Source organism: Salvelinus sp. IW2-2015, linkage group LG24, assembly GCF_002910315.2.
Source record: "Salvelinus sp. IW2-2015 linkage group LG24, ASM291031v2, whole genome shotgun sequence".
NCBI classification, from domain to species: domain Eukaryota; kingdom Metazoa; phylum Chordata; class Actinopteri; order Salmoniformes; family Salmonidae; genus Salvelinus; species Salvelinus sp. IW2-2015.
The window spans coordinates 9,618,124-9,639,890 of NC_036864.1; the positions used below are offsets into that span (position 1 = coordinate 9,618,124).

The following is a 21,767-nucleotide window of genomic DNA, read 5'->3' on the forward strand; positions in this document are numbered from 1 at the left end:
CTCTAAGATGCTTTCCACACCCTCGGAGTTCTAAGAGCTTTCCACACCTCGGAGTTCTCTAAGAGCTTTCCACACCTCGGAGTCTCTAAGAGCTTTCCACACCTCGGAGTCCTCTAAGAAGCTTTCCCACACCTCGGAGTCTCTAAGAGCTTTCCACACCTCGGAGTCTCTAAGAGCTTTCCACCCCTCGGAGTCTCTAAGAGCTTTCCACACCTCGGAGTCTCTAAGAGCTTTTCCACACCTCGGAGTCTCTAAGAGCTTTCCACACCTCGGAGTCTCTAAAGAGCTTTCCACACCTCGGAGTCTCTAAGAGCTTTCCACACCTCGGAGTCTCTAAGAGCTTTCCACACCTCGGAGTCTCTAAGAGCTTTCCACACCTGAGTCTCTAAGAGCTTTCCACACCTCGGAGTCTCTAAGAGCTTTCCACACCTCGGAGTCTCTAAGAGCTTTCCACACCTCGGAGTCTCTAAGAGCTTTCCACACCTCGAGTCTCTAAGAGCTTTCCACACCTCGGAGTCTCTAAGAGCTTTCACACCTCGGAGTCTCTAAGAGCTTTCCACACCTCGGAGTCTCTAAGAGCTTTCCACACCTCGGAGTCTCTAAAGAGCTTTCCACACCTCGGAGTCTCTAAGAGCTTTCCACACCTCGGAGTCTCTAAGAGCTTTCCACACTCGGAGTCTCTAGCGCTTTCCACACCTCGCGAGTCTCTAAGAGCTTTCCACACCTCGGAGTCTCTAAGAGCTTTCCACACCTCGGAGTCTCTAGAGCTTTTCAACACCTCGGAGTCTCTAAGAGCTTTCCACACCTCGGAGTCTCTAAGAGCTTTCCACCACTCGGGTCTCTAAGAGCTTTCCACACCTCGGAGTCTCTAAGAGCTTTCCACACCTCGGAGTCTCTAAGAGCTTTCCACACCTCGGAGTCTCTAAGAGCTTTCCACACCTCGGAGTCTCTAAGAGCTTCCACACCTCGGAGTCTCTAAGAGCTTTCCACACCGGGATTGGTGCAACATTTGCGTATTGTTCTTTTCAAAATTCAAATTGGTTGTTGATCATTGCTAGACAACCATTTTCAGGTCTTGCCATAGATTTTCAAGTAGATTCAAGTCAAAACTGTAACCTTGCGTGCACGCCTATGTAGATATTCCATAAAAAAAATCAGCCGTTAAGCTACAATAGAAGAAGGCGCTGTTGCGCCTTCTCTCACCACACTGTCTGTGTGGGTGGACCATTTCAGTTTGTCAGTGATGTGTATGCCAAGAAACTTGAAGCTCTTCCCTCTTCTCCACTGGTTCCCATCGATCTGTGGACTAGGGGTGCTTCTTCTGCTGTTTCCTGAAGTCCACGATCAGCTCCTTTGTTTTATTGATGTTTGGGTGAAGAGGTACGCCCCTTGTGGGGCCCCTGTGTTGAGGATCAGCGACAGTGGAGGTATTTCTTTCCTACCTTCACCCCCGGTGGCGGCCTGTCAGTGAAGTCACGGGCCCAGTTGCACAGGCGGTTCAGACGCCAAGGCCCAAGCTTAATGATGAGCTTGAAGGGTACTATGTGTTGATGCTGAGCTGTTTAGTCAATGAACAGCATTTCTTACATAGTTATTCCTCTTATCCAGATGGGATAGGGCAAATGTGAGTGCAAGGGCGATGGCATCGTCTGTGGATCTATTTGGGCGGTAAGCAAATTTGAAGTGGGTCTAGGGTGTCACGGTAAAGGTAGAGGTGATATGATCCTTGACTAGTCTCTCAAAGCATTTCATGATGACAGAAGTGAGTGCTACGGTGATAGTCATTTAGTTCAGTTGCCCTTGTTTTACTTTACATTTACATTTAAGTCATTTAGCAGACGCTCTTATCCAGAGCCGACTTAATCAAATTGGTCATTCACCTTATGATATCCAGTGGAACAACCACTTTACAATAGTGGCATCTAACTCTTTTAAGGGGGAGGGGGGTAGAAGGATTACTTTATCCTATCCTAGGTAATTCTTAAAGAGTTGGGGTTTCAGGTGTCTCCGGAAGGTGGTGCATTGACTCCGCTGAGACCTGGCGTCGTAGGGAGTTTGTTCACATTGGGGTGCCAAGCCAGCGAACAGTTTTGACTGGGTGAGCGAGAACTGTAACTCCTCAGAGGTAGGGAGCGAGCAGGCCAGAGGTGGATGAACGCAGTGCCCTTGGTTTGGTGTAGGGCCTGATTCAGAGCCTGAAGGTACGGAGGTCCGACGTTTTCTTGGGTAACAGGAACAATGGTGGACGATCTTGAAGCATGTGGGACAGCAGACTGGGGATAGGGAGAGATTTTGAATATGTCTGTAAACACTCCAGTCCAGCTGGTCTGCGCATGCTCTGAGGACGCGGCTAGAGATGCCGTCTGGGGCGGCAGCCTTGCGAGATGTATCAAGTTTAAATGTCTTACTTCAGTCAACACGGAGAAGGAGATCCCACGTCACTTGGTAGCTGGCTGGTCCATGGCACTGTGGTTATCCTCAAAGTTGGGCAAAAAATGTGTTTAGCTTATCCGAAGCAAGACGTCGGTGGCTCCCGTGTAAGTCCGTGATTGTTTGTAAGCCGTGCCACATACATCTCATGTCTGAGCCATTGAATATGCGACTCCACTTTGTCTCTGTACTGATGTTTTGCCTGTTTAGATTCCCTTTGAGGGAGTATTACCTGTATCTGGCATATTTTCCAAGTCACCTTGCCATGTAAATGCGGTGGTTCGTGCGGCATTTTGCCGCAAAGTTGCCATTTCCACGGTTTCTGGTTTGGGTTTGGTTTTAATAGTCACAGTGGGTACAAACTAGGTTTGCACATTTTGGGGAATATTCAGAGTGTGAAACATATCTTGGGAATATAATGAGAAATAATGGAATATATGGCAAATGAATATTAACATTCCATTTAATGTAGATTTTTTTTGCATTGGATATGTTTACCATATCATATGGAAAAGCTGAAACATCAACCTTTTACCTTATCATAAGTTGACAATTGCAATGATAAAATACTTGCAATAGAAATAAAAAAAAACTATTTAGTTATGAATTGAACTTTAATTAAATGAGTTGACTCTTCACATGGGATGACTTCACTGAACAACAAAAGAAAGGAATTTTGAATGATCCCAATGAGACCCATCGCATCTCCCAAAAACGATTTTCACATACATCTGTAAAATGATAGCTAGAAACTGAAAGCTTTGGTTGTCATCCTCTCAGGCTTCCATGGCTTCTCCCTGGACCTCCTCAAATGGTCCACCTATTGAACATCAGACTCTGAGGCCCTCAATCTCACTGTCAACTTTCCAAACCTTGCTGAGGATAGCTCGTTGTCAGGCACACAAAAGCCTTCAAATTTGCCCGGATGGCCACCAATTTTTCAACCCTTATTGCGTCAGCCTGTTGCGTGCTTTTAGTATGTGTGTGTTTGCAAACAGGACCAGTTGCGCTCTGGAGGCCATGCTGAGTTGGTGGGATTTGAGAGGATGATGGAGGCAAACAGGGGAAAGAGCCTCACGCATCCAACAAAGTCCCTTCCCAGGTGGCTGATAATATATGTTGCACGGAACTTGCCATATTGCAGTTCTCCATCCTAAAGCCCGTTCTTGGAAACGTGTACTTCGCCAGATGCAAGAACCTTGCCCCTTTCCATTTTCCAGGGGGGCCCCAAGGGTGGCGAGACACCAGTAGTGATGACACACCTAGGCCTTGTTGATCTCTGCACCAGACAGGATGCTCTTGCCGCAAACTTGGGGTCCAAACGTGTACGCTGCGGCATGTATGGGCTCAGGCAGAAGTCTTCACAATTTTGATGTATTTTCAGAACTGCAGTTTATTCTGCTTGGTGGCAACAGTGAATTGGCAGGACAGTATGGATTTTCTTCTCTACATCTGCAAGCAGAGTCTGAACATCAGACAGGATGTTCTAAAAGAAATGTGAAAGTTAAAGAAATGTGAGTTAATGTCTAGATGCTTTTTAGAGTGGAGATCAAGTTTATAAAATTACCTGGCTGGGCTTGATGAGACAGCAGAATTGCGCAGTCAAATGGTACACAGTAAATACCGGTGTTAACTTGTGTAATAGACCACCGGCGTAGAATGCGGTTTTAACCAAAATCAGCATTCGGGTTAGACCCACCCGTGTATAAATCAAACTATAAATGCTTCTTAATGTAATCACTGAAGTGTGCGTGCTCAAATAGCATGCCAAAAGGTGCAGGTCTGTGAAGGTGATAACACATAAAATAGAGCATAAATACAACATATCTGATATTGATTCCCATTTAAATTTGGTTGTTGCGTTTTAAAATGCGTTGAAAAGCGCAGTGATAACATTTAGATGATGTCGCTGGTATGAAGAGATTCGGGAAACAGGACGGCAGGATGGCCATAGGTTCTTTTCTTGTAAAAGGTGTTGTCGAAGCCAGTTGTCACTATGACACATGTTGATGGAAATTTAATATGTTTAAATTAATGATGATAGAAATATTCCACCCTGAAACCACTAATAATGTATGGAATTGATTAGGAATCATAAATTATTATTAATGATGTGTTAGTTTAGTCAGTAAAATTATAATAAATGATGTGTGTAGTTTTAGTCAGAATTAGGGTAAAACAATATCTGTACAATATGTTCTAAAGTATCTTAAACACAGACTGTCTGAGCAAAATTCGATCCGACCTGGCGCAGGGGCACTAGAGAGATTTGGGATGCCATCTGTGGAGGGCTTGGTTAAAATCCTGTATGGGAGAGCAAAGGTAAGCATGTAGATCAGTAGATGTAGGAGATGCTGCAAGGTCCTATTGTTTATTTCTGATATTGGATATAACGTTTGAAGATCTGACGTTGTTTCAAAGATACAAATTCAACATATTTTTAGATGAGTCTTTGTCGTTGTTGAAATGTCACTTCAAACTTTTTTCAAATCAAATGTACACTCAGTGTACAAAACATATTTCCATGAATAACTGACAAGTGAATCCAGGTGAAAAGCTATGATCCCTTATTTTATGTAAACTTGTTAAAATCCACTTCAATTAGTGTTAGATGAAGGGGAGGAGACAGGTTAAAGAAGGTTTTTAAGCCTTGAGACAATTGAAGACATGGATTGTGTATGTGTGACATTCAGAGGTGAATGGGCTAGACAAATATTGGAGTGGCTTTGAACGGGAAAGGTATAGGTGCCAGTAGCACCGTTTGAATGTGTCTCAAAACTGCAATGCTGCTGTGTTTTTTTCACCACTCACCCTTGTTATCAACAACCCTTGTTTATCAAGAATGGTCCACTGCCTCCCGAGTGGCGCGCAGCGGTCTAAGCACCTGCATCTAATTCTTGAGGTTCACTACAGATCCGGGTTCGATCCCAGGCTCTGTCACTAACGCCGTGACCGAGAGTCCCAATAGGGCGGCGCACAACTTGGCCCAGGCGTTGTCCGGTTAGGGGAGGGTTTGCCGGGCGCTCTAGCGACTCTTTGTGGCGGAGTCGAGGTGTCCTGCAGGCTGATTCGTCGGTCAGTTGAACAAAAGGTGTTTCCTCCGACACATTGCTGTGCGACGACCCAGGTTAAGCGGGCAGGTGTTAAGAAACGCGGTTTTGGTGAGTTCATGTTGCGGAGGGATGCATGAACTCGACTCGCCCTCCGAGCCGTTGGGGTTGCACGATGGCAGACAAAATCGTAAATTGGGATCACAATTGGAAAAGGAGGTTAAAAAAAAAGATGGCCACACCCAAAGGACCATCCAGCCAACTTGACCACAACTGTGGGAAAGCACTGGGGTCAACATAGAGCTTTCCACACCTCGGAGTCTCTAAGAGCTTTCCACACCTCGGAGTCTCTAAGAGCTTTCCACACCTCGGAGTCTCTAAGAGCTTTCCACACCGGGATTGTGCAACATTTGCGTATTGTTCTTTTCAAAATTCAAATTGGTTGTTGATCATTGCTAGACAACCATTTTCAGGTCTTGCCATAGATTTTCAAGTAGATTCAAGTCAAAACTGTAACCTTGGCCTCTGCACGCCTATGTAGATATTCCATAAAAAAAATCAGCCGTTTCCAGCTACAATAGAAGAAGGCGCTGTTGCGCCTTCTTCACCACACTGTCTGTGTGGGTGGACCATTTCAGTTTGTCAGTGATGTGTATGCCAAAGAACTTGAAGCTCTCCATCTTCTCCACTGTGTTCCCATCGATGTGGATAGGGGGTGCTCCTTCTGCTGTTTCCTGAAGTCCACGATCAGCTCCTTTGTTTTATTGATGTTGGGTGAGAGGTTACGCACCCTTGTGGGGCCCCTGTGTTGAGGATCAGCGAAGTGGAGGTATTTTTTCCTACCTTCACCCCCTGGTGGCGGCCTGTCAGGAAGTCCACGACCCAGTTGCACAGGGCGGGGTTCAGACGCAGGGCCCAAAGCTTAATGATGAGCTTGAAGGGTACTATGGTGTTGAATGCTGAGCTGTAGTCAATGAACAGCATTCTTACATAGGTATTCCTCTTATCCAGATGGGATAGGGCAATGTGCAGTGCAAGGGCGATTGCATCGTCTGTGGATCTATTGGGGCGGTAAGCAAATTGAAGTGGGTCTAGGGTGTCAGGTAGGGTGGTATGATCCTTGACTAGTCTCTCAAAGCATTTCATGATGACAGAAGTGAGTGCTACGGGGTGATAGTCATTTAGTTCAGTTGCCTTTGTTTTCTTGGGTACAGGAACAATGGTGGACATCTTGAAGCGTGTGGGGACAGCAGACTGGGATAGGGAGAGATTGAATATGTCTGTAAACACTCCAGTCAGCTGGTCTGAGGACGCGGCTAGAGATGCAGTCTGGGCCGGCAGCCTTGCGAGAGTTATCAAGTTTAAATGTCTTACTCACGTCAACCACGGAGAAGGAGATTGGTAGCTGGCTGTGTCAGTGGCACTGTGTTATCCTCAAAGTGGGCAAAAAATGTGTTTAGCTTATCCGGAAGCAAGACGTCGGTGCTCCCGACGTGGCTGGTTTTCCCATTGTAGTCCGTGATTGTTTGTAGACCGTGCCACATACATCTCATGTCTGAGCCATTGAATTGCGACTCCACTTTGTCTCTGTACTGATGTTTTGCCTGTTTGATTCCCTTGTGGAGGGARTAATTACACTGTATCTGGCCATATTCCAAGTCACCTTGCCATGGTTAAATGCGGTGGTTCGTGCGTTCATTTTTGCGCAAATGTTGCCATCTATCCACGGTTTCTGGTTTGGGTTGGTTTTAATAGTCACAGTGGGTACAACTAGGTTTGCACATTTTGGGGAATATTCAGAGGTGGAAACTWTCCTTGGGAATATATGAGAAATAATGGAAATATATGCAAATGAATATTAAATCCATTTAAATGTAGATTTTTTTGCATTGGATATGTTTACCATATCATATGGAAACTGAAACATCAACCTTTTACCTTATCATAAGTTGACAATTGCAAATGATAAAATACTTGCAATAGAAATAAAAAAAACTATTTAGTTATGAATTGAACTTTAATTAAATGAGTTGACTCTTCACATGGGATGATTTCACTGAACAACAAAAGAAAGGGAATTTTGAATGATCCCCAATGAGCCATCGCATCTCCCAAAAAYATTTTCAACATACATCTGTAAAATGATAGCCTAGAAACTAAAGCTTTGGTTGTCATCCTCTCAGGCTTCCATGTCTTCTCCCTGGACCTCCTCAATGTCCACCTATTGAACATCAGACTCTGAGGCCTCATCTTCACTGTCACTTTCCAACCTTGTTGAGGATAGCTCGTTGTCAGGCACAAAAAGCCTTAAATTTGCCCGGATGGCCACCAATTTTTCAACCCTGTATTGGTCAGCCTGTTGCGTGCTTTAGTGTGTGTGTTTGCAAACAAGGACCAGTTGCGCTCTGAGGCAGCTGATGTTGGTGGGATTTGGAGGATGATGGAGGCAACAGGGGAAAGAGCCTCAGATCCACAAAGTCCCTTCCACCAGGTGGCTGATAATATATGTTGGCACGACTGCCATATTGCATCTCCATCCCAAAGCCCTTGCTTGGAAGTGTACTTCGCCAGACTGCCAAGAACCTTGCCCTCATCCAGGCCAAGGTGGCGAGACACAGTAGTGATGACACCATAGGCCTTGTTGATCTCTGCACCAGACAGGATGCTCTTGCCAGCAAACTTGGGGTCCAACGTGTACGCTGCGGCATGTATGGGCTTCAGGCAGAAGTCTTCACRMTTTTTGATGTATTTCAGAACTGCAGTTTATTCTGCTTGGTGCAACAGTGAATTGGGCAGGACAGTATGGATTTCTTCTCTTACATCTGCAAGCAGAGTCTGAACATCAGACAGGATGTTCTAAAAGAAATGTGAGTTAAGAAATGTGAGTTAATGTCTAGATGCTTTTTAGAGTGGAGATCAAGTTTATAAATTACCTGGCTGGGCTGATGAGACAGCAGATTGCGCAGTCAAATGGAACACAGTAAATAGCCGGTGTTAACTTGTGTAATAGACACCGGCTAGAATGCGGTTTTAACCAAATCAGCATTCGGGATTAGACCCACCCGTTGTATAATCAACTATAAATGTCTTCTTATGTAATCACTGAAAGTGTGCGTGCTCAAAATAGCATGCAAAGGTTGCAGGTCTGTGAAGGTGATAACACATAAAATAGATGCATAAATACAACATATCTGATATTGTATTCCCAATTKAAATTTGTTGTGGTTTTAAATGGTTGAAAGCGCAGTGATAACACATTTAGATGATGTCCCGCTGGTATGAAGAGATTCGGGAGACAGGCGCAGGAATGCGYCATAGGGTTYTTTCTTGTAAAAGGTGTTGTCAAGCAGTTGTCTATGACACTGTTGATGGAATTTATATGTTTAAATTAATGATTAGAATATTCCACCCTGAAACCATATAATTGTATGAAATTGATTAGAATCATAAAATTATTATTAATGATGTGTGTAGTTTTAGTCAGTAAAATTATAATAAATGATGTGTGTAGTTTTAGTCAGAATTAGGGTAAAACAATATATCTGTACAATATGTCTCTAAAGTATCTTAAACACAGACTGTCTGAGCAAAATTCGGTGCCGACCTTGGCCAGGGGCCACTGAGAGATTTGGGATGCCATCCTGTGGAGGGCTTGGTTAAAATCCTGTATGGGAGAGCAAAGGGTAGCTGTAGATCAGTAGAGGTAGGAGATGCTGCCAAGTCTATTGTTTTTTTCTGATATTGGATATAACGTTGAAGATCTGACGTTGTTTCAAAGATACAAATTCAACATATTTTAGATGAGCTTTGTCTATGTTGAAATGTCACCTTCAAAACTTTTTTCAAATCAAATGTACACTCAGTGTACAAAACATATTTCCATGACATAGACTGACAAGGTGAATCCAGGTGAAAGCTATGATCCCTTATTTATGTCACTTGTTAAATCCACTTCAATTAGTGTAGATGAAGGGGAGGAGACAGGTTAAAGAAGGATTTTTAAGCCTTGAGACAATTGAGACATGGATTGTGTATGTGTGACATTCAGAGGGTGAATGGGCTAGACAAAATATTTGAGTGGCTTTGAACGGAGAAAGGTAGTAGGTGCCAGGTGCACCGGTTTGAATGTCTCAAGAACTGCAATGCTGCTGTGTTTTTCACACTCAACCCTTGTTTATCAACAACCCTTGTTTATCAAGAATGGTCCACTGCCTCCCGAGTGGCGCAGCGGTCTAAGGCACTGCATCTCAATTCTTGAGGTGTCACTACAGATCCGGGTTCGATCCCAGGCTCTGTCACAACCGGCCGTGACCGAGAGTCCCATAGGGCGGCGCACAATTGGCCCAGCGTTGTCCGGGTTAGGGGAGGGTTTGGCCGGGCGCTCTAGCGACTCTTTGTGGCGGGTCGGGTGTCTGCAGGCTGACTTCGGTCGTCAGTTGAACGGTGTTTCCTCCGACACATTGSTGTGCGACTGACTTCCAGGTTAAGCGGGCAGGTGTTAAGGAACGCGGTTTGGTGAGTCATGTTGCGGAGGATGCATGACTCGACTTTCGCCTCTCCCGAGCCCGTTGGGGAGTTGCAGCGATGAGACAAAATCGTAATTGGATCACAATTGGAAAAAGGAGGTTAAAAAAAAGAATGGTCCAACACCCAAAGGACATCCAGCCAACTTGACACAACTGTGGGAAGCATGGGGGTCAACATGGGCCAGCATCCCTGTGGAACGCTTTCGACACCTTGTAGAGTCCATGCCCTGACGAATTGAGGCTGTACTGAGAGCAAAAGGGGTTGCAACTCAATATTTGGAAGGTGTTCCTAATATTTTGTACACTGAGTGTTTTTTCCACATAGATTTCACGTTACAATACATTGACAAATAACGTTGATTCAACCAGTTTGTGCCTAATGTGATGGAAGGTTGTATCAAGAAAATGTTTACTTTTGACTACAGAGGAGGATGTCGCTTCAACCATGAAATGACCTCGGGGGAGAACAGCAGAATCCTGAAAGAACACGGACTGGAGGAACTGAACAGACCTGAGCTGTGCACCCTGCTGCTTCAGAATGATGGCTTCCTCTTACCACCAGTATGTAACACTGCAGTAGGCCCCTTTGCTAAAGTATGCTCTGTCTGGTTAAGGCCTTGTGTATGATCTAAATTAAGTTAATGTTCCTCCAATCTTGTGCTGTGGTGTGCAGAAATATACATGGAATATCCCAGAATATTGTGTGTGTGTGTACTCATACATGTATGGGTGTGTGTGCATGCATGTGTGTTTGTGTGTATTGTTTTCTCATACAAACATTTTCCTGCTGCTAGGTGTGCCACAACTACAACAACGGCGTTGGAGAGTATGGCAAATGCCAGGATGGCGAGACATGCAAGAGGCTCCACATCTGTGAGATGTATCTCAGGGGTAGCTGCAACTGTCCCAGGTGTCATGATTTCTACGAACCCCACCCATTAAAAATCCTGCAGGACAGAGGGGTGCCCAACGAGCTCATTGCCTCCCTGAAGTCTGTGTACATGAACATCGAGTGGTTGCAAAAGCAAGACCGTGCCATGCAAGGCAAGGGGCAACATCAAAGAGCTAAAGCTAATGCAACCACTAACACAAGTAACAAGTCTAACAGAGGCCCRCTTACTCACGGTAAGGCCGACACTGTTATTAGCATGTTAACTCATAAGTTATTAAATAATATTGTGTTATACCTTAATATAGTTTTACTAAAGTGTGAAGATGGTAAAGTGAGTTTGTTTAATTTATGAGAACATAGCATTTAGTGGAACCTAATGCTACTTCCTAATATCTTGTAGGAGTTAGAAGAAATAGTGTGTGATTATAGATGCATTCTCATAACTGCAACCCACCTCTCACATGACCTGGGCCCACTTTGGGTCCCGACTCATGATTTAAGATACCCTGGGCTACAGTATAGGCTACTAAATAAAATGTCCAGTGACACTGGCTTACCCAATGATAAAGATGCATTCATGATAAAGCATGAATATACGTAGGCTACTCACCGGTGATGGCCAATTCGCATGAGCCAATCAAAATAACTGCTCTTTGCTTAATATTGGCAGGTGTTGAGAAACCATTTGGTAGCTTCTGCAGACAGATTAGTCTTCTCTTTCCAGCAAGAGGCATTTGCTTTTCAAACTACATTTTTCCCGCGATTGTATTTAGACATTTACAAAAGGCCTATAGCTGACAACCGCAATGATAGAAATAGAATCCATAGAACGGTTGTGTCCATTGAAGTCAGGACTGGCAGGCATCTTGAGTGTACTCATGAGTTTACCAGTCAAATTGCTAGGGTTAGAGGTTCCAAGACCCTTACATGGATTATATTTCTATGGCCACAACGCAACAARCAGTTCGATATTTGGYGCGCTTGCTGCCCAAATTGCGGCTCTCTGTTGTATTATTTTGAATGCTTTTATAAATCTGTACAGACAGGAGTAGGCTAATTATATAATTTTGGAAAATATATTTACATTTAGGTGCTGCAGAAACTCCAGCACCCCTATTTCCCGCTCCTATGCTCGCCAGACTCAGGGCGCTCCACCTCCAAGAGGTTGAGCATGATACTGCTACTCCTGCTGCCACCGCTGCCCTTAACACAAGCCAGAGGTCCAACAGACCTAGTCAAGGTAATGGCAATACTGCACGTAGCATGGTGGTCATGCAGTCATAGGATAGCCCATCATTGATGTTAAGAATCAACACGTAGGTTAATTGTGGATTTCTTGTTTAAAATAACATTTAGCAGAAACTATTTTATGTGCTCAGTTACAGTGTATTTGTATGGTTATTAACTGGTATTAAGATCCGATGAGTGATGAACATTAAGAACAAGTTCCCAGTCACAAGCTATGAAAATGTATAGATGTTGTTTCTATTGGCATGGTAAATTAAATGTCCAGTTCTCTTTTTCAGATAAATCTGAAATATGTATGTACTTCATCAAGGGCAGTTGCATACACGGTGGTAAGACAGCATTTTGCAAAGCATCATTTTATGAATAATCAATGCTTAGAGCTTAATAAACATATGACTTCAACACCTAACTTTACTCATATTTCAGATAAGTGCTTTAAAGCCCACTCTACCATGCCCTACCAATGGGAGGTGAGGGAGGGACTAAACTGGACAGCTCTACAAGACAACGAGGTGATTGAGAAGGACTATTGCGACCCAGCAAAGACATACAGGTGGGCTCTACGTTTAAGAAGAATGAACTTGGATGGACAGTAACACGTAGGGCTCTTGGTCCATGGTGGGCAAATGTTGCTAGTTGCTAATACAATGAGTTATTAATGCCATATACACTTCTAGTTAGTGTGATATACAGCTTCCCCTATTGTGATTGCTGATTGTTCGCTGTCTTTTATTCTTTCTTGTCTAGTCGGGGAGTCCAGCCTGTGTGTTTCGATACGATGACCTGCGGTCTGAACAAAGCCCGGCGTCTCTCCACCGTCTCCTCTGTGCTACAGCCTACCTTCATCCTCACCACGGAGTGGGCCTGGTTCTGGGAGGACGAGTTTGGAAACTGGATCCAGTACGCATCAGCAGTGAGTGACGACGAGCACTGTTGAATAGTGATGGTTGAATAGGACAGAGTTCAGTACCTCTTTAAATAGAAAATTATGCAAATAATGCATAACCTCCATGTTTTCTGTCTTGCCCTACAGATCAGTGGACACAGGGCAGCCACCATCACCAGTGAAGACCTGGAGAAGAGGTTCCAGGAAGACAACAAGGCTGTGATAGAGTTCACCGCGGGGTCACAGACCTATGAACTCAGTTTCCCTGGTGAGCACAGATGACGTGATATCCAAGATAAACCAACTGCAACCTTAAAACCATATACACCAAAAATAGTATATTACGAACAGATATGCAGTGATTCTTAAAGCTACTATTGTATGTGACAAATTTAGATAATTCTCGATGGAGTCACTATGGTAAAACAATGACATCTGCATGTGAAGTGAACTGTCTGTTGTTACAACAGCTCTGCTCCTTTTCAGACATGATTCAAAATAACAAGCAGTACAGCAGCAAGAAGGTTGTGAGAAGACGGCCTGTGTTTGTCTCTTCAGCTGATGCACAAACTATCAAAACCAGGTAAGATGAAGCTGTGAATGTTTTTTGTATGAATCAATTTGCTCTTGAAATGACTCTCCTGGGGATTGTTCACTCATTTCACCACTAGGCTCCTCGTGTGTTCTCTTGCCTTGAAAGTAGTCTATAGAAGAGGAGTAGCTGACCAGGTGCACGTTTTGATTTTTGCCGTAGCACTATAGCCTCGTACGAACCATCCTGATGACGCAAGCTTACATTCTGTTTCGCAACACGGATACAGTCTGGCAACGACCAGATTCAAACCATTTGAGCACATCCCTCTCCCTCCACCGTACAGCCGGACCAATCAGCGCCCTCTGATAATCTGTGGGGGTGATTTAGTTGATGATGACAACGAGAAGTGCCTGGAGGTTGGTGAGAACTGGAGGGAATAGCTTATTTGAAAGAACAGCAAAAAACTGCATTGAAGGCTTTTCTTGGGGGAGAAGATGTTTTATCGCTCTTCTCCCGACTGGATTCGGCAAGACCTTGATTTACCAGCTAGCTCCGCTGGTAGGCTGGACAAKAGAATAAGTAAATATTCACCCGAGGCTGAAAAATAGCCAAAGGAACATTGGCTGAGCTGGAACACCAGCGCGAGGCCATAGCAAATGAATTGAAACAAACCTTCACTGAGCCTCTTCTGACTGAAGTTGTCACGCCCTGATTTGTTTCACTTGTCCTTGTGATTGTCTCCACGCCCCTCCAGGTRTCGCCCATCTTCCCCTGTGTATTTATACTTGTGTTTGTCTGTGTCCGTTGCCAGTTTGTCAAGCCAACCAGCGTTTTTGTGTCAGCTCCTGCTTTTCCCATCCTCCTGGTTTTTGATCATTGCTTGTCCTGACCCCGTATGACCACTCTGCCTGACCCTGAGCCCGCCCGCCTGCCGTCCTGTACCTTTGCCCCACCTCTGGATTACCAACCTCTGCCTGACCTGACCCTGAGCCTGCCTACCATTCTGTACCTTTGCCCCTGCTGCTGTAATAAACATTGTTACTTTGACACAGTCTGCATCTGGGTCTTACCATGATCCTTGATAGAAGTGATACTTAGAATTCCATTTCCCCTAAATGGCACCAAAAGAAGTATCCCTTTTTATTGTATAAATATTATTTTATAAATAACTCAGTGGTGTCAAGTGTGCTTACATCTGCRCAATGAGCAAGTATAGAAAAATTGCAACTTCTGACTTTTTCTGGTCTAGCGATCGATGACAGCAGAGCTCGCTGCCCAGACTTGCATCATTAAAAAGAGATTCTCCTGATTAAAAATGGTGTCCAACGTGAAAAAAATCTAAATATACACATTGTGAGATATTTGGCGAAATAGACAGACATGTCCTTGTAGAATTTCCCCATAGCGAAACAATGGAGCAGCAGCCTCAACAGTAATGTGTAATTTCTGACATTTTAAAGACTAGCGTTTGATGACAGCAGAGCTCGCTACCCAGCCTTACATCATTAGAGGAGATTATAGTGATTTATTATGGTGTCAGACTTGAAAATAATCAATATATACATTTTGTAGATATCTGGCGAAATAGACATCCCTATTTCCCCTATAGGAAACAATGGGACGAGCGCTGAAGTTTTAACTTCCAGCAATTGAGCACAGCATAATACTCTACCCAAACGTATGTACATCATTAGAAAKAATAAATTATCTTGATTAAAATGCTGTAGAACTTCAAAACATCAGAAGACATAAATATATTGATATTTGGTGAAATAGATTTCCCCCMAAAAATGGCAGTTAAAAAATTCTAAGAGCAGTCTTTTATTATTCAGGTTACTATTTATCTGCAACCATTTGCCTTTTTTATTTGTCTTTTTGTTTTGTTTTACATTTTGTGGTTGAACTAGGCCTCTGTGCTAGACAACCAAATGTCTCTTTGCATTTATCTTTAGTGTCACGGCCATTTAAAGGAGTGGACCAAGGTGCAGCGCGATTGGAATACATATTTTTATTCCACGAAGAACACTTAACGAACGAAACGTGAAGCCAACGTAGTGCTCACAGGCAACTAAACATGGACAACTACCCACCAAACCAACATGGAAAATGGCAACCTAAATAGGCTCCCCAATCAGAGACAACGATAAACAGCTGTCTATGATTGGGAACCTACTCAGGCCACCATAAACCTACAACMCCTAGACAATACAAAATCCCCATAGATAACAAAAAACCCTAGGCAAGACAAAAAGACAAAAACTAAACAAACCACCCCTTGTCACACCCTGACCTWACCAAATAATAAAGAAAGCAAATATAACTAAAGTCAGGGCGTGACATTTAGGAATATTTATTGTTCTTCTACATTTCAGAAAAAGGGCTCCGAGCAATCACTCAAATTTCAGAGCTTTACCAGGACACTGGGACAAGGCACAAACTCCTGAAACAGGATACAAGGTATTATATTATATACAGTACATGCAAGGATGCAAGGAACCTGCTGTTTTAGACCAATGGAGATGACTGTTTGTTTTGTTCCTGGGCAAATAACTGCTCCAATATGTCCCTACATGGTAGGCTAATGGTGTATAATGACTGTTTCTCTGTCTCCCATCATGTCCCTATCAGAGAGTCGACCTTCCGTGCTCGTCAGTGGAGTTTAAGGAGATTCAAGGGCTTTTTCAGAACACCATGAGAGGCTTCAGCATCCACCAAATCGAGAGGATTCAGAACAAAGCCCTTTGGGAAGTCTTTCAGTGGTACGTTCCCTAAGACTACATACACTTTCAATTGACAATCACCTATTGATTGGTCTAGAATAGATGTTTTATTTTTGATTTTTTTTACCTTTATTTAACTAGGTAAGCCAGTTAAGAACAAATTCTTATTTACAATGACGGCCTAGCCTAGCCAAACCCGGATGACGCTGGGCCAATTGTGCGCCGCCTTATGGGACTCCCAATCACAGCCGGATGTGATACAGCCTGATGCTCACTTCCTGACTGCACCCACAATAATTGCACATTATACAATATTTCTCTCTCTCGACTAACTTTCTGTCACAAATATAATCTCAAAAGGAAATACAAATAATTTATTTTCAATACATTCTGCACACATACATACACTGATTGCAAGGCAAAGAGATGTATTTGTAATATTCTGATTGCAAGGCAAAGGGATTTATTTGTGTAATTCTGATTGCAAGGCAAAGGGATTTATTTGTGTAATTCTGATTGCAAGGCAAAGGGATCTCATGAAGAAGAACAACAGAGGGAGGAATGTGACAGAGAAACAGCTTTTCCATGGCACAGACTCCAAATACCTCGATGCCATCTGCCTTAACAACTTTGACTGGCGGATCTGTGGACTAAACGGAACAGCCTATGGGAAAGGTGAGCCATCTCATGTGCTTGTGCTATATTACATGTCATTCTAATTATTGACATAAATTAAGATGATATATCGTTGATATAATATATTTTCCTGTGATGAATGATTACTGCTTACCCCTTCATCCCCCTAACATCCAATTTCAGGGAGTTACTTTGCCAGGGATGCCAAATACTCCAACAGCTACACTGGCCAATTAAATACGAGGTCCATGTTTGTCTGTCGTGTGTTGGTGGGAGATTACATCAAAGGGCACTCGAGCTACCTCCGGCCCCCCTCGAAGGACGGAGGGGACACCATMTTCTACGACAGCTGTGTGGATGACGTCAGCAACCCCTCCATCTTTGTGGTGTTTGAGAAGCACCAGGTGTACCCAGAGTACCTCATCCATTATGGTGAGGACGAGGCATGGCCACAAGTCTACCAGCAATACTACAGTCCAGCTCCTGTACCTGCTCCTGCTCCAGCACCAGCATACAGACCAGCTCCTGTACCTGCTCCTGCTCCAGCACCAGCATACAGACCAGCGGCTGCCACAGCGCCTAGACCAGCACCAGCATACAGACCAGCGGCTGCCACAGCGCCTAGACCAGCACCAGCATACAGACCAGCGGCTGCCACAGCGCCTAGACCAGCACCAGCATACAGACCAGCGGCTGCCACAGCGCCTAGACCAGCACCAGCATACAGACCAGCGCCTAGACCAGCACCTGTCTCTTATACACATCTAGATGTGTATAAGAGACAGCTTCAACTGGAAGCCAGTGGAGAGAGCGGAGGAGCGGGGTGACGTGAGAGAACTTGGGAAGGTTGAACACCAGACGGGCTGCGGCGTTCTGGATGAGTTGTAGGGGTTTAATGGCACAGGCAGGGAGCCCAGCCAACAGCGAGTTGCAGTAATCCAGACCTGTCTCTTATACACATCTAGATGTGTATAAGAGACAGCAGTATCTGCTGATGTGCATCAGTTCAATGGTTGTGCAATTATGGGTTTCATTCATTTTATTAATATAATCCATCTGTTTTCGTTGCATTGATGGGTTCTGACTTCTAAACTTCAAAATATGAAATATCCTTATTCATGTCACTGAGGGAGGGAGGGAAATGCAGAACGTTTACAATCTGTCAGAACATGTTATTTACATTTACATTTAAGTCATTTAGCAGACGCTCTTATCCAGAGCGACTTACAAATTGGTGCATTCACCTTATGATATCCAGTGGAACAACCACTTTACAATAGTGCATCTAACTCTTTTATGGGGGGGGGGGTTAGAAGGATTACTTTATCCTATCCTAGGTATTCCTTAAAGAGGTGGGGTTTCAGGTGTCTCCGGAAGGTGGTGATTGACTCCGCTGACCTGGCGTCGTGAGGGAGTTTGTTCCACCATTGGGGTGCCAGAGCAGCGAACAGTTTTGACTGGGCTGAGCGGGAACTGTACTTCCTCAGAGGTAGGGAGGCGAGCAGGCCAGAGGTGGATGAACGCAGTGCCCTTGTTTGGGTGTAGGGCCTGATCAGAGCCTGAAGGTACGGAGGTGCCGTTCCCCTCACAGCTCCGTAGGCAAGCACCATGGTCTTGTAGCGGATGCGAGCTTCAACTGGAAGCCAGTGGAGAGAGCGGAGGAGCGGGGTGACGTGAGAGAACTTGGGAAGGTTGAACACCAGACGGGCTGCGGCGTTCTGGATGAGTTGTAGGGGTTTAATGGCACAGGCAGGGAGCCCAGCCAACAGCGAGTTGCAGTAATCCAGACGGGAGATGACAAGTGCCTGGATTAGGACCTGCGCCGCTTCCTGTGTGAGGCAGGGTCGTACTCTGCGAATGTTGTAGAGCATGAACCTACAGGAACGGGTCACCGCCTTGATGTTAGTTGAGAACGAACTGTTATGTTCGTTCTGTTATGTTATGGTTAGACATCAGGTATCCTATGGAAAGGAGAAAGACCACAGTCTGGTACAAGTCAACAAGACAGCCGTGAGTTGGGGAGGAGTGAGGAATTTGGGCTGAGGTCAGATGAAGTGAGAAAGAACACTAATGTCCTGTCTAGCAACAGAGATCTATTGGCTGTCCAGATGTGTAAGGATGAGACTCAGCATAGGAGGAAGATTTAAATRCCAGTGTTTGTGTAAATATGTCTTTGTCTTTCAGTTGTTTGACCCATTGGGTGAATAAACTTGATTTGAGCTTTACTAGTCGTCTATGAGTTTTTACTCCGTTTATTTAGAATCCAACAGTTGGCGCTGCGAGCAGGGTTCACCACGATTTACAGTCGAACTAGAGAGTCCGAATCAGTGAAACGAGCTGGCACAAGAAACAAGGTAGGCACAATTCCTACACCTGTTACCACCAATACTGATATCTTGGGGAGATGAGAATCGTAGGCTGAACAATTATAGGATACGGACCCAGAAAACCTGAGTTTATTCAGTAGGCCCATTGTGTAACAACCGGTCGTAAATATATGGTGTAGGGTAGGTTCCATAAGGATAGGTCCCGAGGAGCTAGTTCTCTGCGAGATCCATGAGTGACGTGTAGGATAGGTCCCTAGTGGGGTATTCCCCTGTGAGATCTGTAAGAGGGATGAAAGTCCCAGCCGCAGTGGCAGTGAGGCATTAGAGTGTATGTACAGTTGAAGTCGGAAGTTTACATACACTTAGGTTGGAGTCATTAAAACTYGTTTAACAAATTTCTTGTTAAAACAAAACTATAGTTTTGGCAAGTCGGGATTTTCTTTATTTTTACTATTTTCTACATTGTAGAATAATAGTGAAGACATCAAAACTATGGAATCATSTAGTAACCCAAAAAGTGTTAAACAAATCAAAATATWTTTTATATTTGAGATTCTTCAAAGTAGCCACCATTTGCCTTGAAGATAGCTTTGCACACTTTATATAATGGCAAATTGTGAACCTCACAACATGAAGTAGTTGTGTACATTATAAGCTTTATACATTTATAGTACAGTACTTTTACAGTATCTGCTGATGTGCATTAGTTCAATGTTTGTACGATTAGGGGTTTCCTTCATTTTATGAATATAATCCATCTGTTTTCTTTGCATTAATCACAATTTTGTAAATATTTTGAGAAGTATAATTTTGCTGATTGAAGTAGCACTTTATTCATTCTTATGAACACACCAGAATGTACGTGTAAAGTTATGCACCAAGAATGAAATTAAACCAAGTGATTGTAATTGTAATGATGGGTCGGCTGACATAAAGAATGCGCGCACATTGATGTGGCCGGAAGCCGTACTTTGTTATGATTCTGAGCGGTCAGATAGCTGGTAACAATGACAGGAAGCCGTATGGGGAATTGGAGGTGGTTCGTTTCAGCTCGTTTTATCTTGTGCTTGATACTATGTCTTGTTTTGAGGTGTTTTGGCTGATTTCATGTCAATGCTAATATGGCAAAAAAATCACTAGCTAGCTTATCAACAACTGTCATGATGTATTTGAGAGACAACAAGTGCTCATTGTGCAAATGTATTTAAGTTTTCAATAAACATTTGGAGACATAATAGAGTTAACATGTTGACAACAATCTAAGATAACCCCCTCTGTTTTGCCCCATAGTTGTCAGTTTTGTTGCTAAACAACCAACCCATCTATGAGGACTGCTCCATCTGAGGAGTACCAATATGGCGTACAGTGGCTTCAAAACCTCTCATTGGGCAATACGAATAATCAGCAATCTAGGGTTTATATACATCATTGGTAAAAAAATAAATAATAATTAAACAAGTGACCGGGTCCAAAGATCTGACCGGGTCCGTTCGAATCCGGGTCTATTTGTCCTCGTTCGGGTCTGGGACCAACGTTTTGGACCTGTGAAGTAGGGCGTCAATTGGGCATGGCAGAGTATGGCTGGTCACCATACCCTACCTAGCTCAACACCAACAATTTAAAATTGGCAACTAAAATCATTCCAATCCCAATTAAAAGGAAAACGCAGTTTAGCAGTATTAGAGGGCTGGCTTTAAGAACATGCGAAAGGCTCAGAGCAGGGCGAGAAGGCTGTTTGCCCGGCTAGCTGGCTTTAGGACTATGGACAGAGAGAACATCGACGCAGTTCTCCAGAGAACAGTGCAGATCTGGAAGATGGCTAGGCAACGTTAACTGTTTGACTTGACGTGTAACTAAACTAGAGTGTTTGACCCCTGTGCTGAGCTAGTGCGTAGTAGCTAATTGCCGTATGACATGTTTGTAGAATGTTAAGTCCCCTATCGACTGAGGTGAATGAAGCTACTGCAGCCAAGGTGATAATGGCTGGAGTGCATTTAGGTTGTTTTTGCTGTTCTCCTAAATGCATTTGAGAGTTTTTAAATTGTGTAGAAATGCAGTAAATGAGCTGCCATACCCTAGGTTTAGATGAAATGAAGACCTCAACCCCTGGGAGCTTCATCCTCATTCTCCATTGAAGAAATTACAGCTTGATCAGGTTTGTCACTAGGGGGTGCCATCCAACCAACTATGTGGGTTTCATACTGTACTGCTCTGAAGGAGGGCCCCATCAATAGTTCTATATATTGTCCCATAATAAGTCCCATATCTTCTCTTGCTGCGAAAGGTTGCCTCCATGCTGATTTAAAATAGTTGCCTACACAGCTGTCTAGAACAATGTGGACAACATTTTACATAACAGAAGTCCAATTTTTGTTAACTGTCGCTGTCAACTACTTTATAGTCCTGACATGGCTTTTTACAGGCAAATGACAGTCAATGCTGTTTTNGAACATCGACGCAGTTCTCCAGAGAACAGTGCAGATCTGGAAGATGGCTAGGCAACGTTAACTGTTTGAC

At 43.9% G+C, this 21,767-nt stretch overlaps 1 protein-coding gene across 1 annotated transcript in view; it reads left to right on the plus strand.

Annotated features, from left to right (window-relative positions):
* LOC111951369 (protein mono-ADP-ribosyltransferase PARP12) overlaps window positions 1–19,115 on the plus strand; it is a 25,148-nt gene extending 6,033 nt beyond the window's left edge. The window contains exons 2-14 of the mRNA XM_070434725.1: window positions 10,432–10,567; window positions 10,801–11,131; window positions 11,989–12,138; window positions 12,425–12,475; window positions 12,573–12,699; window positions 12,894–13,059; window positions 13,180–13,300; window positions 13,519–13,615; window positions 15,940–16,024; window positions 16,196–16,326; window positions 16,811–16,962; window positions 17,107–17,724; window positions 19,108–19,115. Coding sequence (XP_070290826.1) covers window positions 10,432–10,567; window positions 10,801–11,131; window positions 11,989–12,138; window positions 12,425–12,475; window positions 12,573–12,699; window positions 12,894–13,059; window positions 13,180–13,300; window positions 13,519–13,615; window positions 15,940–16,024; window positions 16,196–16,326; window positions 16,811–16,962; window positions 17,107–17,724; window positions 19,108–19,115 — 2,173 coding nt within the window. The remainder of the gene's footprint in view (window positions 1–10,431; window positions 10,568–10,800; window positions 11,132–11,988; window positions 12,139–12,424; window positions 12,476–12,572; window positions 12,700–12,893; window positions 13,060–13,179; window positions 13,301–13,518; window positions 13,616–15,939; window positions 16,025–16,195; window positions 16,327–16,810; window positions 16,963–17,106; window positions 17,725–19,107) is intronic.
* The last annotated feature ends 2,652 nt before the right edge of the window (window positions 19,116–21,767 follow it).